The 24,183-nt window shown below is 53.0% G+C and overlaps 1 protein-coding gene across 2 annotated transcripts in view; it reads left to right on the forward strand.

The window, feature by feature from the left end:
• Positions 1-22,156, forward strand: part of TULP1 (TUB like protein 1) — a 39,977-nt gene extending 17,821 nt beyond the window's left edge. For both annotated transcript variants that reach the window (XM_030561271.1, XM_030561272.1), the window contains exons 3-14: positions 4,405-4,534; positions 5,441-5,590; positions 7,462-7,593; positions 8,883-8,996; positions 10,240-10,380; positions 10,955-11,052; positions 11,811-11,981; positions 13,939-14,051; positions 16,657-16,765; positions 17,202-17,300; positions 17,720-17,891; positions 21,339-22,156. In XM_030561271.1, the coding sequence (XP_030417131.1) occupies positions 4,405-4,534; positions 5,441-5,590; positions 7,462-7,593; positions 8,883-8,996; positions 10,240-10,380; positions 10,955-11,052; positions 11,811-11,981; positions 13,939-14,051; positions 16,657-16,765; positions 17,202-17,300; positions 17,720-17,891; positions 21,339-21,472 (1,563 nt within the window). In that variant the 3' untranslated portion in view covers positions 21,473-22,156. The remainder of the gene's footprint in view (positions 1-4,404; positions 4,535-5,440; positions 5,591-7,461; positions 7,594-8,882; positions 8,997-10,239; positions 10,381-10,954; positions 11,053-11,810; positions 11,982-13,938; positions 14,052-16,656; positions 16,766-17,201; positions 17,301-17,719; positions 17,892-21,338) is intronic.
• Positions 22,157-24,183: the final 2,027 nt, after the last annotated feature.

Consider the following 24,183-nt stretch of genomic DNA (forward strand, 5'->3'; position numbering starts at 1 on the left):
AGCTTCTTGCCCTGAACAAGTCTGCTCCAAGGGAGAGGAGGCTCCCCAAAGTCCTGACTGGCTTGGTGGGGAGCAGTTCCAGAGCATCACCTGGTGACTCCATGACAGGCCCCTCCAGCTCTGGTTAGCCTCCCAGTATTCCCAGATCAGGGACGGGCTGGACAAGGTTGTCTCGTTACCGCCCCACGTAGTGGCTGCCCTGCAATGGTGGTCCCTCCCATGCAACATGCAACAAGGGATCCCCTTCCAAGAAGTCTTCCTCTCACTAGACCTGGTGTCGAATGCCTCGGACCTGCACTGGGGAGCCCATATAGGGGACAGTCAAACCCAAGGGAGATGGTCGGCCTCAGAATTGTCCCTACACATAAACGTCAGGGAGCTCAGGACAATACGCCTGGCATGTGTAGCTTTCAGTGCGCACCTTCGTGGGAGGGTGATCAGAGCCCTCACGGACAATATGGCTGTGATGTATTACATCAACAGATGGGGAATGCACTCCTCTGCCCTGTGCCTGGAAGCCCTGAGCCTATGGGAGTTCTGTATAGCCCACAATATCTCCCTGAGACCCTTCCACTTACCTGGCGTCCGCAATGTGCGAGTCAATCACCTCAACAGGGTTTTTTCCCACCAACATGAGTGGTCACTCCACCGGGAGGTCGTCCTGCAGCTTTTCTGAAAGTGGGGAGCTCCCCAGGTCGACCTCTTTGCAATCGACCAGAATCGACGCTGCCCCCAGTTCTGCTCCAGGGAAAGAGCAGGAAGTGGGGCAATCTCAGACACCTTCCTCCTTCGGTGATCAGGCCAGCTTTTCTACGCCTTACCACTGCTCCCCCTGATAGGCAAAGTCCTGCAGAACGTAAAACCAGACAGGATGCGGGTCATCCTCATAGCCCTGGATTGGGCCTGTCAGCTTCTTCAACTCTTAGCGGCTCCCCTGTGGAGACTTCTTCGTCACTCGGATCTCCTCTCCCAGGAGGGGGTATGCCTCCTCCACCCCAACCTGGCCACACTTCACTTGACAGCATGGTTGCTCCATGGTTAGAGTGGAGGAGGGGAGGTGTTTGGAGAATGTCAAACGAGTTACATTGGAAAGCAGAAATCCATCCACACAACGGATGTACCTGGCCAAATGGTATAGGTTCTCTAGGTGGGCGGCGGAGTGGGGAACTTCCCCATCGTCACATCACTCCAACTCATTTTCGATTACCTCCTGTCCCTTAGGACCCAAGGGCTAGCTCCTGTCTCCGTCAGGGTGCATTTGGTGGCCATATCGGCCTTCCACTCCCTGGTACAGGGCCACTCAGTCTTTTCCCACCATATGACCTCCTGCTTTCTAAAGGGCCTGGATCGTTCATTCCCATATGCTAGGCACCCCGTGCCGCAATGGGATCTAAACCTAATGTTATTCCACCTCACAGGTCTTGCCTCTGAACCCTTGGCCACGTGTTCCTGGTCCCACCTGTCATGGAAGGTAGCATTCCTTGTTGCAATCACATCAGCTCGTCATGTCTCAGAGCTTAGGGCCTTGACCTCGGAACCCCCGTATACGGTCTTCCACAAGGATAAGGTCCAGCTTCGCCCACACCCTGCTTATCTTCCAAAGGTGGTCTCTGCCTTCCATATGTATCAGGACATCTTCCTACCGGTACTCTGTCCTAAGCCCCATTCCTCCAACAAGGAGTGCCGCCTACATCTGCTAGATGTGTGTCGGGTGCTAGCTTTTTACCTGGACCGAACCAGGCCGTTTCGGAAATCCTCGCAGCTGTTCATTGCGTCAGCCGAACGTATGAGGGGGCAACCAATTTCCACCCAGCGCCTTTCCCCTGGATCACCTCATGCATACTCACGTGTTATGACCTGGCAGGGGTTCCCCTGCCACCTATCGTTAAGGCGCATTCTAATTCATCAGCCACCTGTGTAGCTCATGTCCCTATCCAGGACATATGTAGAGCTGCCACGTGGTCCTCTGTCCACACCTTTTCTTCGCATTATGCGATCATCTCCCAAACACATCCCACAAACCCTTAAACTCCTACCCAGTTCCATCAGATATAGCTTGGAGTCACCTACTGTGGAATACACATGAGCAATCACTCGAAGAAGAAAGGACAGTTACCTGTTCTGTAACTGGCGTTCTTCAAGATGTGCTGCTTAGCTGTATTCCACATCTTGCCCTCCTTCCTCTCTGTCGGAGTTGTCTGGCAAGAAGGAATCGAGGGTGAGGGGAGTGCGCAGCTCATCGTACAGCGTGATATAGAGGTGCCACTCCAGGGATTGCAGCTGTGCTCCCTCCGTACGGGTACCGCTAAGGGAAAAACTTCCAGCACCAGTGCATATGGTGAGCATGAACACCTACTGTGGAATACACCTAGGGCGAACAGAGAGCAAGTGTGAAAAATCAGGACAGGGGGTGGGGGGTAATAGGAGCCTATATAAGAAAAAGACCCAAAAATCGGGACTGTCCCTATAAAATCGGGACATCTGGTCACCCTAAATACACCTGAGCAACACATCTCGAAAAATGCCAGTTACGGAACAGGTAACTGTCCTTTCAGCAGGGTTGCAACCAAGTGGCTGGTTGTGAAATCAGTTGGTGGCTCTATTTGGCTGTAGACGTCACCCTCTCAGTTGGCACTAACTGTCCATCTCAACACAGAGGTAAAAGTCTGGAACTGGAGCGCCCATCCAAGCCTAGGAATGGTTTCTGGAGATCCCGGTAGGGATGGCATGAAGGCCGCATGCGTGGCTGCTGCCCGCACTGATCGTGGACTGTAGCAGGACATCAGTCAGGCTCTAGGGCTGGCCATCTCTCCCCTTATGTCAGCGGAAAATCCATGACAAAAACAGTGACCACGGTGCAGTTCCGTCTCCACCCATAGGGCAGCCTATGAAAGACGACAGGGAAAAGAACGGAATAAAGAAGCCTGGTTCGAGTTTTAGGCGATTGTGACTCTCTGGCCACCATCCCCGGCTGGGAAAGGCTTGTCTGGCTCCTGGCTCCCTGCATGTCTCAACATCAGCCTGCGGGCAGAATGACTGTGAAGGAAAGATCCAGGTGTTAATGTTTAGCGCTTAAAGGAACATTGTCAGATTAAACATACAATTAAAAAAAAAAAAAAAAGGCAGAGGAGTCCAGACCTGTGTTTCTTTTAACCCCTGAAATGATTTAAAATGGAGGGAAATTTTAAAAATCTAATTCTCTTATTTGGTGGTGGTGGTTTTCCTTTTGACATTTCAGATCAGATCATTTCACATTGGCTCCCAGGCATTAGCACAATGGGGCACTGCTTGGGTTGTAGGTGGAGCAGGGGCACATTGAAAAGAAATCCACGTTATTGTACAATGAGGCTTTTCATTTTGTTAAGAAAGGGGGGAAAGGTAAAAGAAAAGGAGAAATCAGTGTATTAAAATAAGTTTTATTGTCTTATTTTCCCTAACAAAATTTTCCTTTTGGACCACCCTGGCAGCGTCTTTTTAAAACGATGAGGGGAAAATGTGATTGCTGAATAGAGGACTTGAGAATGGGAGAAAGACATAGGACATGATTCTGATCTCATTCACACTGCTTTTACATCAGTATAACTCCATTTACTTCAGCAGAGTTACTCCATTTACTTCAACAGAGTTACTCCTGATTTACACCAGGCTGGGTGAAATGGGAATCAGGCTCTAGGTGCTGAAGGAGGGACCCACTAAGGAAAAACTGCTTTTTTCAAGCAGCAAGGGGGATGCCTAGGTTAGGGATGTCTTCCCCTAGCTAGCTAGGTCCCTTCTCTGCGGGCTGTTAGCCCTGTCCACCTGCCCCTTCACTCCTGGCCCTCACCTTTGCCAGTGCTTCACTGGAGCATTTCTTTAAAATTTCTGTTTAGCTAGTCAGCAAGTGTGTCTGGTTTTGAAGGTAGACCCAGACACAAAACAGATTGGGCCAGGCTGATTTTTCCTTTATCTTCTCTCTCCCTCTGTCTCTGTACTGGACCCTTTGCCCCTCTCCTGCATGCATACCTCCTGCTCTCAGGGTCCATCATTCTTCTCATCCTCACCTGGCAGCTCTGTTCCCTCCTAGATCTCTCGCCTCAGTTTCCCCTCCCTGCACATCCCTTCTCTCCTGACTGCTCCCTGCCTGTGCCCGCTCCAGCCTCTGTCTGTTCTGCCCACTGTGGCCTTCTCACTTCCTCCTATTGCCCTGCCCCTCCTCTCTGAGGCTCTGTGGAGACCCACTTGTCCCAGGAAACATTGCAGTTATGCAGACTGCACCCCCGTGCAGAAGGGTTCTGGTCCCCTCGTGCATGTTCTGTATTGCAGTGGGTTGTACTGGACTGTGCCTGTGGACTGTAGGGTTTCCAGGGCCGGGGCTCTGTTATTGGGTCTTTCGCATGCCTGTAAATGATGTGTCCCTCCATCCAGCGCCTCTTGCCGGGGCAGAAGCAGAAGAAGCAGCGCCAGGAGCCCACGCTGGAAGCCAAGCCCAAGAAACCAAAAGTAAAAAAGTTGGACAACCTGAGCCCGGCAGAAGAGCCCAGCGCCCCCTCTCAGAGTAAGAGACGTAAGCAGCTTGGCCACAGCCAGGGACAGGCAGCCCCTGGGAGCTGCGGACAGGGGTGATAAGAAATCGGGAAGGGCTCTTAATCACACACGCGCACACAGCCCACACCTGCTGCCTTCCCGGCTGTGCATTACCCTTCTGTGCCAGCTTCCTGCCTCTCTCCTCTCCAGCAGCACTGGGGCAGCCAGCAAAGCCCTGGGTTTGTCCCCAGAACAAGGCACCGGCCATCTCTGTGTGCCAGTACCCATTCTGGGACTGGGACTTGAGAATCCCAGCAGTGCTGGTAGGAGCAGTCCAGCGTGCATGATCCCTTGCAGGGCACGAAACCAGCTGCTGGAGGGAGCTCTACCAGTAGAAGAGGTTGAGCCCCTGTCTGTGGTGGTGCCTCGCTGTACTGTCCCCAAAGCAGTGCCAGGCCAGCCATGCACACATGCAGACATCTCCTGGCATTTAGCCTGGCACAGTGCCTAAGTTTTGCCTCCAAGACGCAGGCCTGTACTCTGGGATTGACCCCTGCAAAGCGTATTTGGACCTAGACACAAGCCAGGGCCAACCCCACCTGTATGCCTGCACAAGCCCCTAAATATAGGGGGGTCCCATATATGAGCTCTCCCTCCCAGCACCCATAGCCTCCCCTCCCCAATCTGATCCACCCCCTCTGGAAGATCACCTGAGGGACTCACTTCCATGGCCTCCCAGAGACAAACGCCCCCCCCCCCATCCTTCCCCGGCGAGACACATCCCCATCCACTTCTCCCCTCCCGCAGTGCACTAGGGGGTAAGTGGAGTCTGACTTCATTCCAAGCCGTACCACACCGAGCATGTGCCGTTCCGCCCCCCCCCGCCTGTCCTGGTCTGTGTTTCCGTCCTCACTCTAGCCGCTCTCACCACATGCAGCTATCAGGAAACTGAGGGAGAAGAAGGAGGAGAAACTGAAGGAGGAGAGTGAAAAGCAGTCCTACCCCAAATCCACCAAAGATCCCAGGAAGAAGAAGGAAAGTCCCACATCGCATTTCAGTGTGGCCAAAGCCTCAAAAAAGAAGCAAGGTAAGAAGGTGTGTCTAATGTGTGCTGCACACCCTCACGCCCATCACAACCAACCCTAGCACACAGCCACGACCAGCCACACACCAGTATACAGGCCACAGACTCCTGCCTGTGTCACAATCCAGCCACACACACTCGCAGCCCAAACACAACAGCCAGGCCTGCACGCCACAATGCAAGCACATCCTCGCAGCACCATGGTAATCCAAACACAGCTATGCCACATGGCCCAGCCAAACACAATCCTCACACACTGGCATTGTGCTCCCAATCCAGCACACTGCTTTGCACTCACAACCCGATCCAAACACAACTACGCCATGCAAATGCAGTCCACACACACACACGGCATTCACAATCCAGCACACAGCCCTGCACATATCCCACAATCCAAAAATCACACTGCAACACAATCTCCATCCAGACACAAAACAGCACCTTGCATCCCAGGCCAAGCCCAGCCTTCCCACACGAGCTATGCACTTTTGATCCAAAGCCATCCAAAAGCCTGCTTGAAAACACTCTTGGCACCACTGGAGAACCGACCCCCTCCACCCCTAAAAGGCAATGAAAGGCCGTGTGCTGGGAAAGTCCCCAACTCCCACATAGGGTGAGTAACGCCCGGCTCTGCTTTCGGAAGACAGCTGCACAGAACAGGCAGGTGGCTTTTGCAGTTTTGGGCCCCATTCTAATACCTGTCCTCTAATGCACACCAGGTCCATTTTCCAGACAAATATTTCACCCACCCGGACCCATCAGCTCCTGATCATTGGTGGATGTCTATGGGCAATTGCTCCATTCCTTGTTACTGTCTCTCCAGGGGAGGGAGGAGGTGAGGGATAGAGGAAAGGACCAGGGCTGCCCAGAGGGGGGGGGCAATTTGCCCCAGGTCCCGGGCCCCACAGGGGCCCTGAGAGCCCTGGCCCGGTGACAGTTCGGGTCTTTGGCTGGCATTTCAGCAGCAGGGGGCCCTTCAGTGCTGCCAATGATGCGGAGCTACTGAAGGGTCCCCCTCCGCCAAAATGCCGCCAAAGACCTGGACTGCCGCGGGGTGAGTACAAGCGCCACAGCTTCCCCGCTTTGCCACAGGCCCCCTGAATCCTCTGGGCAGCCCTGGAAAGGACTCCCTGGAGGGATGCATGTACCACACAGACTCCTAGGAAAAGCCCAGGAGGCAAGACAATCACTAGGTGGCAGCCTTGTACCACAGGGCTTCCCCCTCCCCACCCACCAAACACACAAATTCTCTTACTCTTCTGCACACAAATACAGTGGCCTTTATTTTCTAACCTGCTGTTTCCTATAGGGTAAACTCCTGGGGTAAAAAGCTCTAGCGCCTAATCTACACTGGGGGAAACACTCCAGCATTTCCAACCAGGTTTGAAACTGGTTCAGCTGGTGTAACTGGTTCTCAAAGCGGTTTGAATGTGTTTGGGGAGCGGGGGGGGGGGGGGGCCCAGTGTGGGCCCCAGTGTGGGCCCGGTGAAGTCAGAGCAGCCCTCCAGACTGGAGGTTTCTATGTAGGCTTTTAAGCACACTTTTATGCCTTCTTCTCACCTGGATTGATCCCATTTGCACTGACTGGCCATGCCGTTTAGAAACCAGTTTTCCAGGATTTGTGATCAAATTTGGTTTGAGTCCCAGCACGGACTAGACTCCCAGATACTAGGTGGGTGTGGTGTAAGCAATGGGTGACATATGGCAATGGGTAGGTCCAGGTCCAGTGGGCCCCAAGCTAGTCCCCAGCTGGGGGGAAAGTTCCTCTAAACAGGACAGGCGGAACCGTCACCACAGTCACTTATTAACGTGGCTGTGTCCGTTTTTCTTTAATCGTCTTCTCATCCCCGTTCCACTCCCCCACATCCCTGCAGCTCCAGAGGACTCTGAGGAGGAGGAGGAAGAGGAGGAGGTGGAGAATGATGACCCACCAAAAAAGCCAAAAAGGAAGCCCCCCAAAGAAATCCCAGCTGGAGAAAGCAGGGAGAGAAAACCCAAGCTGAAAGGTCAGCAGCTGGAGCCCCGGAGAAGGGGCTGACATGTGGAGGTGAACCCTGGGAGTGAGCCGTGCTGCATGGGTGAGAGGAAGGATGCTCCCCCAGTGAGGGTGCTAGACTAGGACTTGGGGGAGCTGGGTCAATTCCCTGCTCCTCTGCAGATTCCGGGTGTGATCTTGGGTAAGTCATTCCCCCTTTACAAGCCTCAGTCCCCGCTCTGTCCGATGGGGACCATAGCCCTGCCCGGTCATAGGGCGTGAGGTGCTCAAATGCTATGGTGATGCAAGGCTCGGTGAGGTACCCTCTGTCCCTGGGGATCTGTGTGTGTCCATCAGAGTCCCTCTCCTGGAAACGCCCTAGGGGACAGGAGTGGAAGGATCCTTTTGCTGCATATTTCCATTTCCCTGTCAAGTGAGGCAGATGGGCTGGGGCTGATGTTTCTTTGCCTGACTTTGGGATCCCTCCACCTTGCGAGCAGACAGCCCAGGAGTCAGATGGAGCTCGGCATTCAGAGTAATTCACAGCAGAGCTGAGCTTCCGAAGCCTGAGGATCCACCACAGGGCATGAGGGGCGGACAAGGCTCTTTCCAATCAAGCACCCTCCTCCCAGCTGGAGCCCATCCGAGTTCCTCCCTGGGGACTCCACTGGCAGGGTATTCTCAGCATTGTCTTCCAATTAGTTGCCTCCCAGAGGAGCCAAGAGGAAATCTCTCTCCCCCGGGTCAGTGGAGCAGGCTAAGGCTGGGTGTTATGTGACACACACTGCTAGAGAGCAGGAGATGGGGGCCTGGGACACAGGCAGGGCATGAAGAGGGCAGCTCTGATCCAGGGAGAGCCAGGACTCGGGGCTGGCCTAAGGTAAGCCCCAGCCAGAGGTGGCAGGTTGCAATGGGTGGTTATTAAGGAAGTCGGCAGGATTGAGCGGTTAACACCCAGGCCAGGAATGAGCAGAGAGCACTGGCCGGCTGAGTCCCCAAGCCTCCTGGGAAGTGACTGAGGGAGGAGGGCAGCAGAGGGCTGAGGCTCTCCTGTGTCTGTGTTTCCAGAGGCCCTGAAGTCATGTCCCTCTGTCCCCCTTTTCTCTCGTCTCCTCCCTGCCCCTCGCTCTCTCCCCTCAACAAACCTGGCTTTCCCCCATTCCCCCTCTTTCCTTTCTCCCAGGCTTGTCCCCACTCCTTCCTGCTCTCTCCCCCTCCCTTCTCCATCTCTTACCCCTCGCTATTCCCTCCGCCCTCCCTGCTTGCTGCCCTTTCTCTCCCCTCCTGTCCTCACACTGGGTCCTTTCTCCCGCCCGGTAGGAGACAAAAGTGATTGCGATGCCAAGCCCAGAGCTGCCAAGCCCACGAAGAAGGAGCCGACGTCCATGTTCCAAGTGAGCAGGGACAAGAAGGAGAGAAAAGGCAAAAAGAAAGGTGAAGAGTGACAGCTGCCCATACATCCCCTGGGCCCCCAGAGCTCTCGTCATCAACAAAGGGTGCATGAGGAGTCACCACTGGTACCATGGGAGCCCTTGGGATATGGCTAGGAGTGGGTGGTCAGTACTTGGATGGGAGACCTCCCAGGAAAACTCTGGTGAGGCTTCAGCAAGGGAAGCATCCTGCCCTGCCTCAGTGCTGACCCGATTCCCCTGGCACATGCCTGTCCAACGTTTGGATGAGGCCCATGCAATCAGTAATAGACCCATGACATGTCTCCAAAGAGTGCAGGTGCTACATAAGAACATAAAAACAGCCATACTGGGTCAGACCAAAGTCCATCTAGCCCATATCCTGCCTTCCCACAGTGGCCAATGCCAGGTGCCCCAGAGGGAATGAATAGAACAGGTAATTATCAAGTGATCCATCCTCTGTCGCTCATTCCCAGCTTCTGGCAACAGAGGCTAGGGACACTGTCCCTCCCCATCCTGGCTAATAGCCATTGATGAACCTATCCTCCAGGAACTTATGTAGTTCTTTTTTGAACCCTGTTGTAGTCTTGGCCTTCACAACATCCTCTGGCAAAGAGTTCCACTGGTTGACTCTGCGCTGTGTGAAGAAATACTTCCTTTGGTTTGTTTTAAACCTGTTGCCTATTAATTTCATTTGGTGACCCCTAGTTCTTGGGTTATGAGAAGGAGTAAATAACACTTCTTACTTTCTCTACACCTGTCGTGATTTTATAGACCTCTATCATATCCTTCCTGTAATCGTCTTTTTCCAAGCTGAAAAGTCCCAGTCTTATTAATCTCTCTTCATATGGAAGCTGTTCCATACCCCTAATCATTTTTATTGCCCTTTTCTGAACCTTTTCCAATTCCAATATATCTTTTTGAGATGGAGTGACCACATCTGCACAAGTATTCAAGATGTGGGTGTACCATGGATTTATATAGAGGCAATATGATATTTTCTGTCTTATTATCTATCCCTTTCTTAATGATTCCCCAACATTCTGTTCGTCTTTTTGACTGCCACTAGCCAGATCTTGACCAAATCCCACCCTGAGCAACTCCATTCTCCTGAGAGAAATATTCCCTTGTCATGACAGATGTGTACAGTCCTTAGCTAATGTCTCTCTATGGCTTTGAGATCCTCAGATGAAAGGCACGAGTGTTAGCACAGGAATCTGTAGTCCCTCTCTTGACTGATTCCTCTGTGCGCGTCTTCCCCACCATAGCCCCAGCTTTCACAAACAGCGAGGAGGAAGACGACTCTGATTCCAGCACCAAGCCAATCAAACCCAACACAAAAAAGGACACGGCTTCCATGTTCCAGGCGGGAGGCGACAGCCACAAAGAGAAGAAGACCAAAAAGAAAGGTGGTTGCTCCCTGAGCAAGGGGTGCACCATGGTGGGCTCTGGGCACTGAAGGGTACAAGTCCCATTACTCAGGGCCAGCAGCAGGGCAGCGCATGGGCAGATACTGGACACCTGGGGTTACGAACTCTTCCATCTTCGCCAGGTGGGGGTATTATTGTGGGTCATATGTTTGGGCTCTAGAGGAGGAGGATGTATTGCCCCCTGCTGGCTAATTTAACTAGTGGAATTGTCCATGTCCTTTGACTTGCCTTGTGCAGAAATGCCACAGTGGCTGCTTGTCCAGGCCAGCAGGTCCACATGATTGAGTTAGGATTCCTCACCCTCCCTTTGCTGGCAGGGTACTCATCACATTGCTTCAGACATGACCTGCCACAGCCGGGGGTCATTTAAAATGCTCTGCTCCCGGATGGCAGGCTGTGTCGAGGGAAGCCACTTCCTCTATAAATCAATCCACCAATGCCCTCCACCTGCCAGTGCACTCAGCTCCTCCCTGCCATCCCGCTGGGTTGATGGGGTCTGGGCTGCTTCTGGGCAGCAAAGCGGGCGATGCCCATTGTGTGTTTCTCTCTGCAGCTCTCCCCAAAGCCGCCAGAGAGGAGAGTGAGGGAGAGGCCTTGGAAAGCCCTCAGAAGAACTCCAATAGGAAAGGGAAAGGGAAGAAATCCAAGAAGGTAAAGGGCCAGCAGGTCCAGGCTAATGGGCAGCGCAGGGAACGGGGGTTTCCTCGCGGCCTCCCTCCCCCCCTGGGGTATGGCAGCCCCGGAGCCAAGTCAAGGGGCAGTTGCAGTAGCTTTCTGGTGTTAATGCTGAAGGAGGGTGGGAGGATGGGCAGGCAGCCCATCTCGCAGAGCAGGGCCACAGAAAGAATAGAGGGTGGGGCTGCCTAAAGGGGCCCCTGGCAGGTTCCCGCAACAGCTGGCGGGAGGGGGTCGCCCCGGCAGGTTCCCATAGTGGAGGTTGTCCCTGGCAGGTTCCTGAAGTGGCCAGGGGGAGGAGGAGGCCACCCCGGCAGGTTCCTGCGGTGGTCAGGGTGAAGAGGGGGTCACCCCAACAGGTTCCTGAGGTGGCCAGGGTGAGGAGGGGGTCACCCCAACAGGTTCCTGAGGTGGCATGGGTCAGGAGGAGGTCGCCCCGGCAGGTTCGCACAGTGGTTGGGGGGACTAAGTTCAGAGAAGGGAGATACTGAGGAGCCTGGCACTTGACTGGCCAGACCTAGGGATAATGAGGAATATGGCCTAGGGAACAGCTCTGTGACTGGATGGGAAGGGAAAGGTATCAGAACAAGATGTGCCTGGGCACACGTCGCGCGGTGGTGGGTGTGTTTCTGGCTGCTGACACTTTCTTTCTGGAAAGCCCTAGAGCAGTGTGTGCCTGAAATGAGCCCTCCCTAAAGCCTTCTCCCCTTTCTGTTCTGGGTGCCGGGCCACAGAAAGAGGAGAGGCCGCCATCCCCTGTCATCGAAGTGGACAACCTGGAAGACTTTGTGCTGCGGCCGGCTCCTCAGGGGGTGACCATCAAGTGTCGGGTCACTCGAGACAAAAAGGGGATGGACCGGGGCCTCTATCCTACATATTACTTGCACCTGGACAATGAGAAAAAGGCAAGCAGTGAGGTCCCAGCCTATTAGACTGCGGAGTACCCCTCCCAGGGGAGCGGGGCAAACCCCTCGCTCAGGGTGAGAGCTCAGTGGGGAATGATTTTTCCGCGAGAGTTTTTGTGCAATTTTCCCCACCCTGAAATGAGGCGAAAAGTCCCCATTTCAGCAAGCATCAACTGAAGTGTTCCTTTTTGAGAAGTTCAAAACGTTTAATTTCCACTTGGACCTTGTAACTTGGATTTTAACCTGGTGTTAGCTGAATTGATAGAAATGTCCAAAGGGAAAGTGATTTTGAATCGTAAAGTGAACAGTTTTGTTCTGGACCTGTGGAATCAGCCGTCCTGGCAGTGTCAGTATGTTTCAAACATTTTTTGAATCGGGAAAGTGGTTGAAACCAACTTTTGCTTGAGCACGAAAAACGTTTGTTTTCGAAAATTCCCAACCAGCTCTACTCGGGACACTTAAAGCCAGACAAAGCACTTGAAAATATACTATCGAGATGAACACTGACCTAATGGGTCAGAACCATCCCTGGCATAAGCCTGTGGCAGTCACTGCAGTTACTCCAAGGCTGAGTTTGTTCCAGTGGGTCTTTCCCATCTCTATTTCCTGATATTCCATGGTGGTTTCCCCTGTTTGCTCCAGACTGAGAGCAGTGTTACGAACCCATGCAGCTGTGCCTGCATACTGATGGGAGAAGGATGACTGTCAGCACTCCTATTCAATTCAGGCCCACTGTGTCTGCCTGAAGATGCACCTCTCCCAGGAGCTGATGCCTCATTTCCAATGGTGATGCTGTTTCAGTGGTGGAGTTTTCACACTGCTTCTGGAGTAGGGCTGCAGCTTGCGATTTGAAATGCGTTTGTCCGCTGATTGATCTGTTCCCTTCTGTCCATATTCACACAATCCCTCTTGGGAGATACCCCAGGCTCTTTACATTCAGTGTGATTTTGTCACTCCGCAGGTGCAGTTAGAAAGCCCTAGCCACAGGGGCCATGTCTACACTGCAAAGAAAAACCCAAGGCTGGCCAGGTGACTTGGGCTTGGGCTGCAGGGCTGTTCCATTGCTGTGTAGACTTTGGGGCTCTTCCACCTCACAAACCCTGTGTAGACATATCCTGAGAGCCCAAGACAATTGACTCAGGCTCTGAGACTGCACCATGGGTTTTTCTTTGCAGCGTAGATATACCCAATGTATGAATACAAGGCCTGGCACAGAATCGAACTCCCCAGGCAGTGTCACTGCTTAGCCAGTGTCTTTGAGAGTGTCTCCTTTTGGGAGACCCATAGATGTCATCACAATCATAGCCCGTAGACATTGGGCCGCCACCCTCTCCTCCTCTAGCATGGCTTCCTGCTGCAACGTGGGTCACATAAATGTCACAGGATGGCCACTCATGAGCTTGTCCTATTGCACAAGGCAGAATTTCCAAGAGGCCTAGAGCCACTGTCCCCAGAGACTTGAAAAAGACCCCTCCATGGTAAGGATCCCTGGAGATCTAAATCCCAGACATGAGTCTAGCAGTTAGTCTGGAACACGGTGAGCTCCCTAGTCACTCCCAGCTCTTGTGGCAGTGGGTCTAGGCCCAGCTCCTGTGAAAGCTGCATCCTGCACTCCGAGCTTCTCCTGTGTGTTGACAGTTTCATTGTTCCAGGGAAGACAACTGTCATAGGTGGTGGTGGTCATGGAGACAGAGACAGGTGATCTCTATGGTAGCTAAGGCCAGTCACCAAGGGGGCTTTGAATATCAGGACAGCGGCCTTGTACTGTATTTACTAGGGAGGTAGTGCACCATGTGTTGTATTCCCAGCAGCGTGTTAGCAAGCAGCGTGAGTGTTTTGTGCCTGGTAGAGCTTCTTCAAGGTGTGCAGCTTCAGTCCTACGTACCATGAGTTACAACAATTGAGCATCCCCCACGCAGCCCCTGTAATCCAGCCCCCTCCTTCCCGTCTCCGACAGGTGTTCCTATTGGCTGGTCGGAAGCGGAAAAAGAGCAAGACCTCAAACTACCTGATTTCCATTGATCCCACTGATTTGTCCCGAGGCGGAGAGAACTTCATTGGGAAGCTGAGGTACGAGAAAAGCTGTGGCACTGGGCAAAACTGAGTCCTAGGCCACCTCCCATTTCCAGGAGTCCAGAGCAAATTCCCAGCAGGTGACTGTGCCAGGGAGTGAAGTGAGAATACCCGCTATATTGCAGCTTCTGCCTGTACATCTAGAATCATGCCAGCCTAGGTCTCCTGCTGCGTGGGCTATTTCCTGCATTCTGCTGTTCCTGCAGCTCTGAACCCTGGTTTAGCAAACGCTGCCACAGTTACGTGAATGCTGGGAGGGACAGGGAGCTTGCACATGTAGGTGATGGGTTCAGATCCCACCCTGGTGGGTAATGAGTGAAAGTGGTCACCAACCAAGGGTTGTTAGGTGGCCTGTGTGTAGCGATTTGGTGGGTCCCAATCCTGTTCTCTGGGGACAGTTGTTCATATAATGAAAAGTGCCTTCGTACTTGACACGAATCAGCCCCCGGGCTGGCAGCCTCAGCAGAGCATCCAGGGACGGTCTGGGCCATTGGGACAGAACTCGTATCTCAGCCCTAGAGGGGTCCGTCCTGAGCAGGATGGGCCCATGGTGGGTGCAGCGTGAGAGCAGCCAGCCCTGTCCCACCCTGGTCTGTCCCTGCTGCAGAGATACAGGGAGGACTCCAGTCTCCAGGACTGTCCATCTGGCTCCTTTCACTGGCACTAAATTGATGTCTAAAAGCTATCAGGAGACAGTGGGCAAGGGGTGATCCTTCCCCCACTGCTCCCTCACTTCCTGGGCTCAGGTGCAGTTTCCCCATGTACATACCCTCCTTCCTACACGGAGATGTGACCCACACAGCAGCATTCAGCTTCCCCCCAGCTCCATTCGGGCTGGTTGGCTTACTACCTACAGTGCAGGCCCTGCACTGATACTGCACGTAGGGTGGAAACTGGTCCTTCAATGGCTGACGTGGGGAGAACATGTCCCCCACAGACATAGGGAACAGATCTTACACTGAATCCCTCAGAGGGAGGAATGAATCCCACACAGTTCAGCCCCCGAAAGAAAACTGTTGGAGGGAGGGGATCCAAGACTGGCAGTTGCTTGGAAACACAATGAGAAGCCAAAGAGGGTGCGCGTGTTGTTTAGGTTGCTGCTTCCCATTGCGGCCTAGTTGGGTCCTTCTGACTTTGTAGCTGGGGGTCACAGCTTTTCTGGCTAGAACTGGAGCCTCCTGTTACTAGATCTGGCTTCTGGACTGGCACTGCGGGGCAGGGAGGGGAGAACTGGCTCATCTGGTTCTTTCGGAAGGAGAGAGAGGTCACCTCTTGACACTGCTTTCAGCGGGGAGGAGTCCTGCCCATCCTAGCAGCCTTTGTTGTGGGCCAGAGGCGTTCACTGTGGTCTGTTGGAGCAGGGAGTGGGAGGTAGCTGTGTGTATGGTAGTTCAGAGACAGGTTCCACCCTACGAGCACCCTACCCTGTCACATAAATGACAGGAGGTTAGCTCAGAGCAGGTCAGAGGCTGGCTACCTCAGGCATGGACTAAGCACAGAGCTGCCTAGGGAGCCAAGACCTTTTCTACCTGCAGAGTTGCACCTAAAGATGCTTACCTAAAGCTGTGATTGTAAACTGGTTTCGTTATACCAGCGTGACTCTGTGTATGGGCGCTCTTCGGTCAATGCAAACCTGTCTTCTTACATCGGGTTAGCGAGTGAGTAACTTTGCAGGTGCAAGTTACAGAGAGAACCAGTTTAAACCCATATATAAAAGTGTCCACATGAGACTTTGCATCCCTTTTCAATCCCTTTAAAGTTAATCCGGTGCAATATCTGTGCACAGATAAGCCTCTACTTATATGGGGGTGTAGCAGGACCGGTGCAGAGGCCACGGGAATCACCCATAAACTGGCCAGTGTCTGTGACATGCTATTCTCCCGCTGCAGACTGTTTTGTTTCTGCTCAGTTGTGTGTAGCAGGCACCTATCCAGAATCTTACTGACAATGCCCCTCAAAGCACGACAACCGTGGTGTAAAGGAATCCGGGCTGCATTTGCAGTTAGACCACCTGCTCGGTTGCTGCGTTGGGAAGCATGGTGGGATTGGGACCCCCAAATCCCCTCTGTGCCTAGACCCTGCCCCGCTTGGCTATCTAGGGAAATGCCAGCAATCTACACAAATGTGCTAGGCAAACTGATAGGTGCGATGGATGAAGGGAGCCATGTGCAAGGGGAAACTGGGTCCGGAGGAAGCTAGGGAGCACTTCCATGCCTTGGGGTCTCATGTGGCCATACAGAGCCTGGCCTGGTGCAGGTTGTTCCCTGTGCAGGATACAGCCCATGCCCCTCCCACCACCCCATTAATCAGGTGCTTGTCAGGAAGTGACTGTCCTTGACAGACTCTGGTGGAGGAGAGCTGTTCCTGTCGCTCCCTGCGGAGAGATCTGGACTTTTGGGATCACTGCAAAGACCCCACGTCCCCTCCTGTTTCCTCCCTTTCATTGTGCTGCTGTGGGGCATCTGCTGAGATACCATGGTGCCCCGAAGACCCCTTTCATAGCAGCACAGAGGGGAATCTAAGGAAGAGCAAACAGAGGGGTGACGGTGCCACATATGCCCCCACCCCAGGTCCTCAGCCTGATTTCTGTCTTTTGTTGTAGATCCAATTTAATGGGGACTAAGTTTACTGTGTTTGATAACGGTGTGAACCCCGACAGAGCAAACGCCGACTGGTCAAACGTGCGACAGGAGCTGTCAGCCGTCGTGTATGTAAGTAACAGATGTAGGCTCTTTCCACCCTCTCCCAGTAGAGAGCTGCGCTCGCTGAGCAGCATCCCACAGTGGCTGCCCATGATCTCCGACTCCTGTGCCCATTGCAGTCTGTGCCAGACTGAGAGAGTCCTGGATTCATTGCCAGTAAGCGTGGCTGTCCTGATCCTGTCCTGGAGAGCGGAGGTCTCTGTTGATCCACTGGGGGGCGGCGGTGGGGCGAGCTTCTCCCAGCTGCGTGCACATCTGGATGGGAGGCAGGGCAGTGTGGAGCACTGCGTATCCCGGTCATGATAGGGAGTCCCAGAGCATGCTCCTGTTACCAGTGGGTCAGGAAATAGCTGCTCACTCTTGGAGTGGGATGTTTGTTCTCCCTGTTCGGCATGCGTGAGCCTCCAGTGATGTATTGATGAGACCACTGGGGTTTCTATTCCAGGAGACAAACGTTTTAGGGTTCAAAGGACCCCGGAAGATGACTGTGATCATCCCTGGAATGAATTCGGACAATGAGCGGGTGCCAATCCGGCCCCGAAACGTAAGTCAGCGCACCAGCCAGCAATGCTGGGAGCAGGCCCCCTCTTTCCTCTGAGGCATCGCCCACTTTTTAGCAATCTCTAAGGGAGGTGATCATTCCCCACCCACGCACTCAGATACCACGGGGACAGGCACGGTATAAGAACTAGAACAGAATGGCAGAAGCCTACAGCTTGGAGATGATTTAAAGGGGCATGGAAGGTCCAGACCAGTGCCCAGATGCACACATGAGATACATGGGGCCATATACTGCCTTGGATCTCCATGGCCAGCTCCCCTTGATGTCAGGAGTACCAAGGGGGTGCGCACATGGTACACAACCTGATATGGACCCTGCACACCCTGGGAAATAGTCACAGGGACTCCTAGGGGTAGAAAGACTCACGCTGCCTCCTGAGCGTGTTTTCTCACTGGTCCCAGGATAACGATGGGCTGCTTACGAGATGGCAGAACAAGAACATGGACAACCTGATTGAGCTGCACAACAAGGCCCCGGTATGGAATGACGAGACCCAGTCTTACGTCCTGAACTTCCACGGCAGAGTCACCCACGCCTCCGTCAAGAACTTCCAGATTGTGCACAGCAACGATCGTAAGTCCGCAGGGAGAGTCACCCGGCAAGGTCGATTTCCCCAGTCAGGGAGCAGCGCACGAGACACAGGCGATTCCTGCCAAGAGGTTGGGGATTGTCAGTCTGGAGGGATCTCACGCCATCTCTCCAGCTTAGGTTTTGTGCTTGTGAGCTTCATTCTGGTCATTGTGAGCAGCGTTATCCTGTGGGATATGAATGGAAAGCTGATCTGGGCCTTGAATTGGCACCAGATGAGAACTGGGAGAATATGGTGTCCTCAGCAACTTTTCTGGGCTGCTGCAGTCTGTCCCCGGAACACAGTCCTGGCACCCTGCTCTGGGGCTTGCACGTTACTGACATGGCAGTTATGGTGCTAGGCACACACCTTACTGAGCACGGTCGCTTCATTCACCCTCTCTGCTCCCCGGGCGTAGGTAGTATCTGAGCCAAAGCGAGTTTCCCCTCCTGACAGTCACAGAGGGTCAGCTGAGTCTGCTCGGCTTCAGGCATCACCTGGAGAGTCAGACATCCAGTGGTGGGGGCAGAGTCTTTACCATGAGGGAGAAGGAACAGTCCCAGCAGGCTGAGTGGTGGAAAGGTCTTGTTCCCGCTCGGAAACATGCAGGCCATTTGATCTGAGAGGAATCCTGGTGGGAGTTTCCAGACCATAATCTCACTTCAAATAAGGGGCTACGCTCTGCAATGAACCTGCTTGGAGGGAGCGTTAGGCCCATTGCGCAAGCAAAACGGTACTCCTTAGGAGCCTTGCTGCTCACAGCTCTGGGCCCATGGTGGGCCAAATTCATGCTCTGTGTGGATCGTGCTGGAGTGGAGCACCAGGGGGAGCCAGAGGGCCAGGCAGATTGTACTAGGGGATTGGGGCTACGTGGGTCTGGTGGACAAGGGAGCCCGGCCAAAGTTCTGCAGTTCCCCAGTCTGGCTCATGCTGCTTGAGCCTGGAACCTTCCATGGGCACGGTCTAGCAGCAAGGAAATTGTTCTCCTCCGGGCCTTTAAACAAGGGCTCTGCCTTGCTGTGCTCCCGGCTCAGCTTCTCGCTGCTGGTCACTGGATGAATAACTAGGACAGGGGTCGACAACCTTTCAGAAGTGGTGTGCCGAATCTTCATTTATTCACTCTAATTTAAGGTTTCACGTGCCAGTAATACATTTAAACATTTTTAGAAGGTCTCTTTCTATAAGTCTATAATATATAACTAAACTATTGTTGTATGTAAAGTAAATAAGGATTTTAAAATGTTTAAGAAGCTTCATTTAAAATTAAATTAAAATGCAGAGCCCCCTGGACCGGTGGCCAGGACCCGGGCAGTGTGAGTGCCACTGAAAATCACCTTGCGTGCCGCCTTCGGCATCTGTGCCATAGGTTGCCTATCCCTGAACTAGGAGAAGGCCCTGGGATGCCGCTGTCCAGAATTCCCCACCCAGGCCATCGGTGCTGCTGCCCACTCCTGGTGGGGCCCCCGCTGATGGGGAGAGCTCACAGAGCAGGTCACCCTACCAGGGCCCCAACCTGGGCCAGCTGGGCCCAAGCCCTGAGCTGGGGGGGGGCACGAGAGGCAGTGAGCACCCTCGCCCCAAAACCCATTCGATAAGCAAATCCAACCCTGGTGTAAGCAAGCCCAGCTCCCACTGATGCCAATAGCTGAGCGCCTGCCTACACCAGCGTTACGTGGGCCTCTTTTGTGGTTGGTTTTGAATCCATTGCATCTGAACTCCCCGTATCACATGTACGATCATAGAGGGAGAAATTATAGGAATTATTTGGGGGCAGTTCTCTGGGCCCGTGCTCTGCCGGAGGTCAGGCTACATGATCACTGTGGTCCCGTCTGGCTTTGGAATCTATGAAAATTCACCTCTGGGCAGAGTCCTGGCACAACCACTTATGTCCCCCGATATGCATCACGTAAGTCCTCAAAAATCAGGCTTGTGGGGCTAAAAGAGCTCAGGGCTACATTTTCAAGCATTCAGCACCCACAAATGGGGCCTGGCGCTTTGGGAGCTGAGCTCTTTGGGAAACCTGGCCCAAGCAGCGGGGGGTGATGAGACCTTTTGAAAATTCTGGCCCCTAGGTGTAAGTGGGAGTTCAGCAATCTACAGACCTTGGGCAGCCTCTGCTCAGGGGAGGGAGTCCCACCCAGAGGCCGAAACAATCGTGTGTTGGCTCCGTTCCGAGGCTGATGCTGGAGACGGAATGACATTTTACTTGGTTGGCTTCATGACTTGGCTGGATTTGGAAGGTCCCTGAGGATCAGTCAGAGAGTTCGAAGTTTAGACAGCTGACTGCTTGGGGGCTGTCGGGCTCCACCCACCCTGTACCCCAGACTTGCAGCAGAGACCACCTGCAAATATCTGAGCGAGAGCAGCTCAGCGGCTTTATGAAGCGTGCAAAGCAGTGAGGCACTCTTCTGCCTGTCACCTGTCCAGTCCAATCAGGGGACGTTCATGTCCAGAGTGTTGGATTACAGGACAGAAAGAACCTGTCAGGGGGCCCCCCGGTTATTTTTACAGATTTCCTGTCACCCTCGCTGGTGTAACAAAAGGAAGCCACGGGAGAGGCTGTGGGCTGGGGGAGTGCCACTGCCGTGCTGAAAATGGTCAGGTCAGGAATTCTAGCAAGGGATCAGTTTCCCCTTGGGAGAGGCAGTGTTTGGGACTCCTGTGTTCTCTTACCCTATCGGCGCTGAGAGAGGAAGGGCTGGTTCTGCTGATTAAATGGCAATGCTTATTGTCAGGCAGGTGGCTGAGCTCAGCCCCCACCCTGCTCAGTCTCCTCCTGCTCTGCTGGGTTTGACATTTGAGCGAGAGCCCTGCGGCCTTTCAGTCCACCATGGCACAGTGCTTCGCTCAGCCACAGCCTGGGAGCTGGCAGCAGGTGCAGGACCCACACATTCAAACTTGGAGACACGACGCATTGCTTCTTTGGAAGGTCACCTTCGATAGACAGACTGCAGAGGCTGGGTTCAAGCTGAGCCCCTGGGCATTCAGATCCCTAGTGGTACGACTTCAGCCTCTGGGAGCTGAAAAACTGAACTGGAAACAGTTCATCAGATGGACATCCTCGTGGGTTTTCTGGCTGGGCTGCTGGGGGTAACAGCGCGAACAGGAATTCAGAGGTATAGAGGAGCACTTCGTCTGGTGCCTCCTCCTAGTCAAGGATCTCAAAGCTTTGACATGTATTAATGAATCAAACCTCTCAACCCATTTAGTTATCCCTGGGTTACCGATGGGAAAACTGATGCAGCTCACGAGGTTCAAAGTGACTAGGAGGGACCAGGACGCTGGAGATCTGAATTCTGTTCTGGGCTCTGCCACAGACTGCGTAGCCTTGTGTAGTCCCCTATGCCAGAGTTCTGGCTGGTTGGAGGGTGTGGGGCTTTGACCCTTGGTGCTCAGTCCAGCCCAGGAACCTGTTCGTGTGCTCTGATGGCCTCTTACCGCCTCTCTTTCAGCTGACTACATTGTGATGCAGTTCGGCCGCGTGGCTGACGATGCTTTCACCATGGACTACAACTACCCTATGTGCACTGTGCAGGCTTTCGCCATTGCCCTGTCCAGCTTTGATGGGAAGCTGGCCTGTGAATAACATGCCTGGGAGCCCTACGTCCCTGAGCCGCACTGAGCCTAGGCCAGATGGAGGGGCAACATTGCCAGCTGGAGCAGCTGAGTTAGGCAGGGGTTCGCCTACAATACGGGGATCTGTGCTGACACTCGAGAACCCATGAATCACTCTGCGGATGTGAATAAAGCTGGACTGGTGTTACTAATGTTACCTGTCCACATCTGGAGAGTGGAGCGGAATGAGACCAAGTGGAGTCGTTAAATGCAAATACATATCCACTGATTAGGGTGTAGAAGGTCAGATATCACACAGTCACCATTCCGTCTTCCTCAGCTTCCACCCTGATGGAGGAGATGACCCCAAGCACTGCAGATACGCTCTTTTAAGCTATAGTGGGTTGGATCATTACTGTAGAATACCAGATACTTTTTGTATTCTTGTCTCCATTGAGTCTGTGGGTGGTTCAGAACTGGCCACTGGTCCCAGACCACAAAGCACAATTGCCCCCTCTATATGTTTAGCGGATGAGCCCGACAGTTGCTCTGACTTCAGGAAGTTCCTCGGAATCCCTGAAATACTTTGATTTTTTTAGATTCTGTTTTATAGATTGTAGCATTAGGTTTAAATGACACAGGTGGGGGAGCAGGTTGTTTTAATTTGTTTTCTTTGTACTGATAATGGTTAATAAATGAAGAACTGTGGGACAAGTCTCTGATCATTAAAAAAATGAAATTGAACTTTGTGCTGGACCAGAGTACTTTCTATATCCCCACAATAGGTACAGCAAGGGAATGGAAGGTAAGTATCCCTCACGTGCACTGTCCAGCCAATGTGATTCCTCCCTCTCCAGGCAGAACATGTATTGGATTCTTGGAGAGCAATACTCTGACCTCTAGCTATGCAGCAGACATGGCTGGTTCATGGAGAGCACCGGTCTGGGATGTACTTGTGAAGGTGCTTCTAACCAGAACAAGGCACAAACTTCGTCAAGAGCTTGTCTGGATTTTGTCTGAGCAGAGATGGACCTAATTCCAAACCTATGCATTCCCATCTCCTCCGTGCACCCATTGGGAAATGGCCCCTTGTGACTATCTGCAGGCCCTGAACCTGGGCCCACATCCACAACACCAGCACCACCCAATGAGTCTACTAGTGACTGGAGTATTGAGATAATACTCCACTTATGCTCCACTAAAGGTACCACCCACAGGGACCTGATTGGAGAAGCTCCAGAGTCCCTGTTTCGGCCAAGTACACTATTTAAGCTAGAAAGAGACATAGTAAGTTGTCTGTACAACAAGGTGGATCCTGGCTTGTTGCTACCACAGCCTCTGCTGTCTGCTACCTGACTTCCAGTCTTGTCCCCAGTCCTTGCCCTGTTCCTGGCTCCTGCCCTCAGCCTCATCTACTCCCTGAATCCTGTCACCCTGGTTCTTAATGGCCCCAGCTCTGACCCTAGGCTACAACTCCTTGGATTCTGCTGGCCCTCAGTTGTGATCTTGACATTGGCTCTGACCACGGGGTGTGGGTGCCCAAGCCCCTCTGACACTTCTCCTGCCTTGCTTCTGACACCCAGGGCCTGATTCTCCATTGCCCTGTGTCTTGCATAGTCTTTTATAGCAGCGCAAACACGATATAAAATGCTGCCATTGTGACTGGGTGGCGTCGGGCACTCACTGTGCCACATAAAGTGCTAGGCAATGGAGTCTGTTGATGCTTTGAGGTCATTAACCTTTCCTTACGCTCCAAGGAGTCAGCCCTTGAGGAACACCAAATTCCCTCTGCATGGTATATGTAATCTCCCTCCTCCCCTCCCTATAGGCTTTTCTGAATGAGAATGGCCCCAGAGCCACTTGCTTTGAGTATCTAAATCTTGCCAATGGGTGCAAATATTGAAGCAACCAGATGAGGCCATAGTAATTTAAAATCACCTGCATCAAGTGCGTGGAAGGTAAACGCAGCCAGGCTGCTCCACAAAGGACAGATTCAGAGTCAGTCCCCTCCTAATGGGAGGGGAATCTTTTAAAAGAGAGCCTGTGCCTTGAGTTATCTTTATTGAATGAATAGGAATTGCAAACACTCCCACCCGTCTCTAGCCTCCCTGCCTAGCAGGCAGTGCAGCCTGTAGCCACACCACTGCTGGCTGGGATCCGGTTCCACCGGACAAGTTGAGCACGATTGGGTTGGGTCCTTACTCGGAGGAGAGACCTCAAGGGGAAAAGGCAAGGTGCTACAGGAAGTGCTGGCAGTGACTCAGAAGGCGTGGTGCTCTTCCCTTCTGAGTCAGTACTTATGTATTGACTAGTGGCGTGACCTTGTCTCTCTGAAAAGTCCTCCTACCCCAACCTTCTGACCACTCATTTCAGCTCTCCAGGGTGTTTTCAGGAAGAGCAGGCACGTTTGAAATTTGGCCAAGACACCAGGGCTAATTTGGGTAACTAGCTTTTGCCTACTGAACAGTCTCCTTTCTGCTTCTATTGGCTGCCATGCTATTTTTCACTTCCTGTCCTAAACTGCTGCCCAGTGCTGTGAGGCATCAGGTGACTGTTGTCTGTCAGAGAATCATGCAGGTAGGTGTAGCAGGAGCATTGGAGGGTGCTCTGTAAATTGGCATAGTAAAGAAGTCACTATTAACTGTTAAGCCTTCATCCTTTCCACTCCTTTAATGGTTGTTGTTCTGAGGGGTGGGGTGTCTCTATCCCTCCTTCTCTTTCATAAACTCCCTGGGTGGAGTG

This window comes from Gopherus evgoodei, chromosome 4 (genome assembly GCF_007399415.2).
Source record: "Gopherus evgoodei ecotype Sinaloan lineage chromosome 4, rGopEvg1_v1.p, whole genome shotgun sequence".
Classification (NCBI taxonomy): Eukaryota; Metazoa; Chordata; order Testudines; family Testudinidae; genus Gopherus; species Gopherus evgoodei.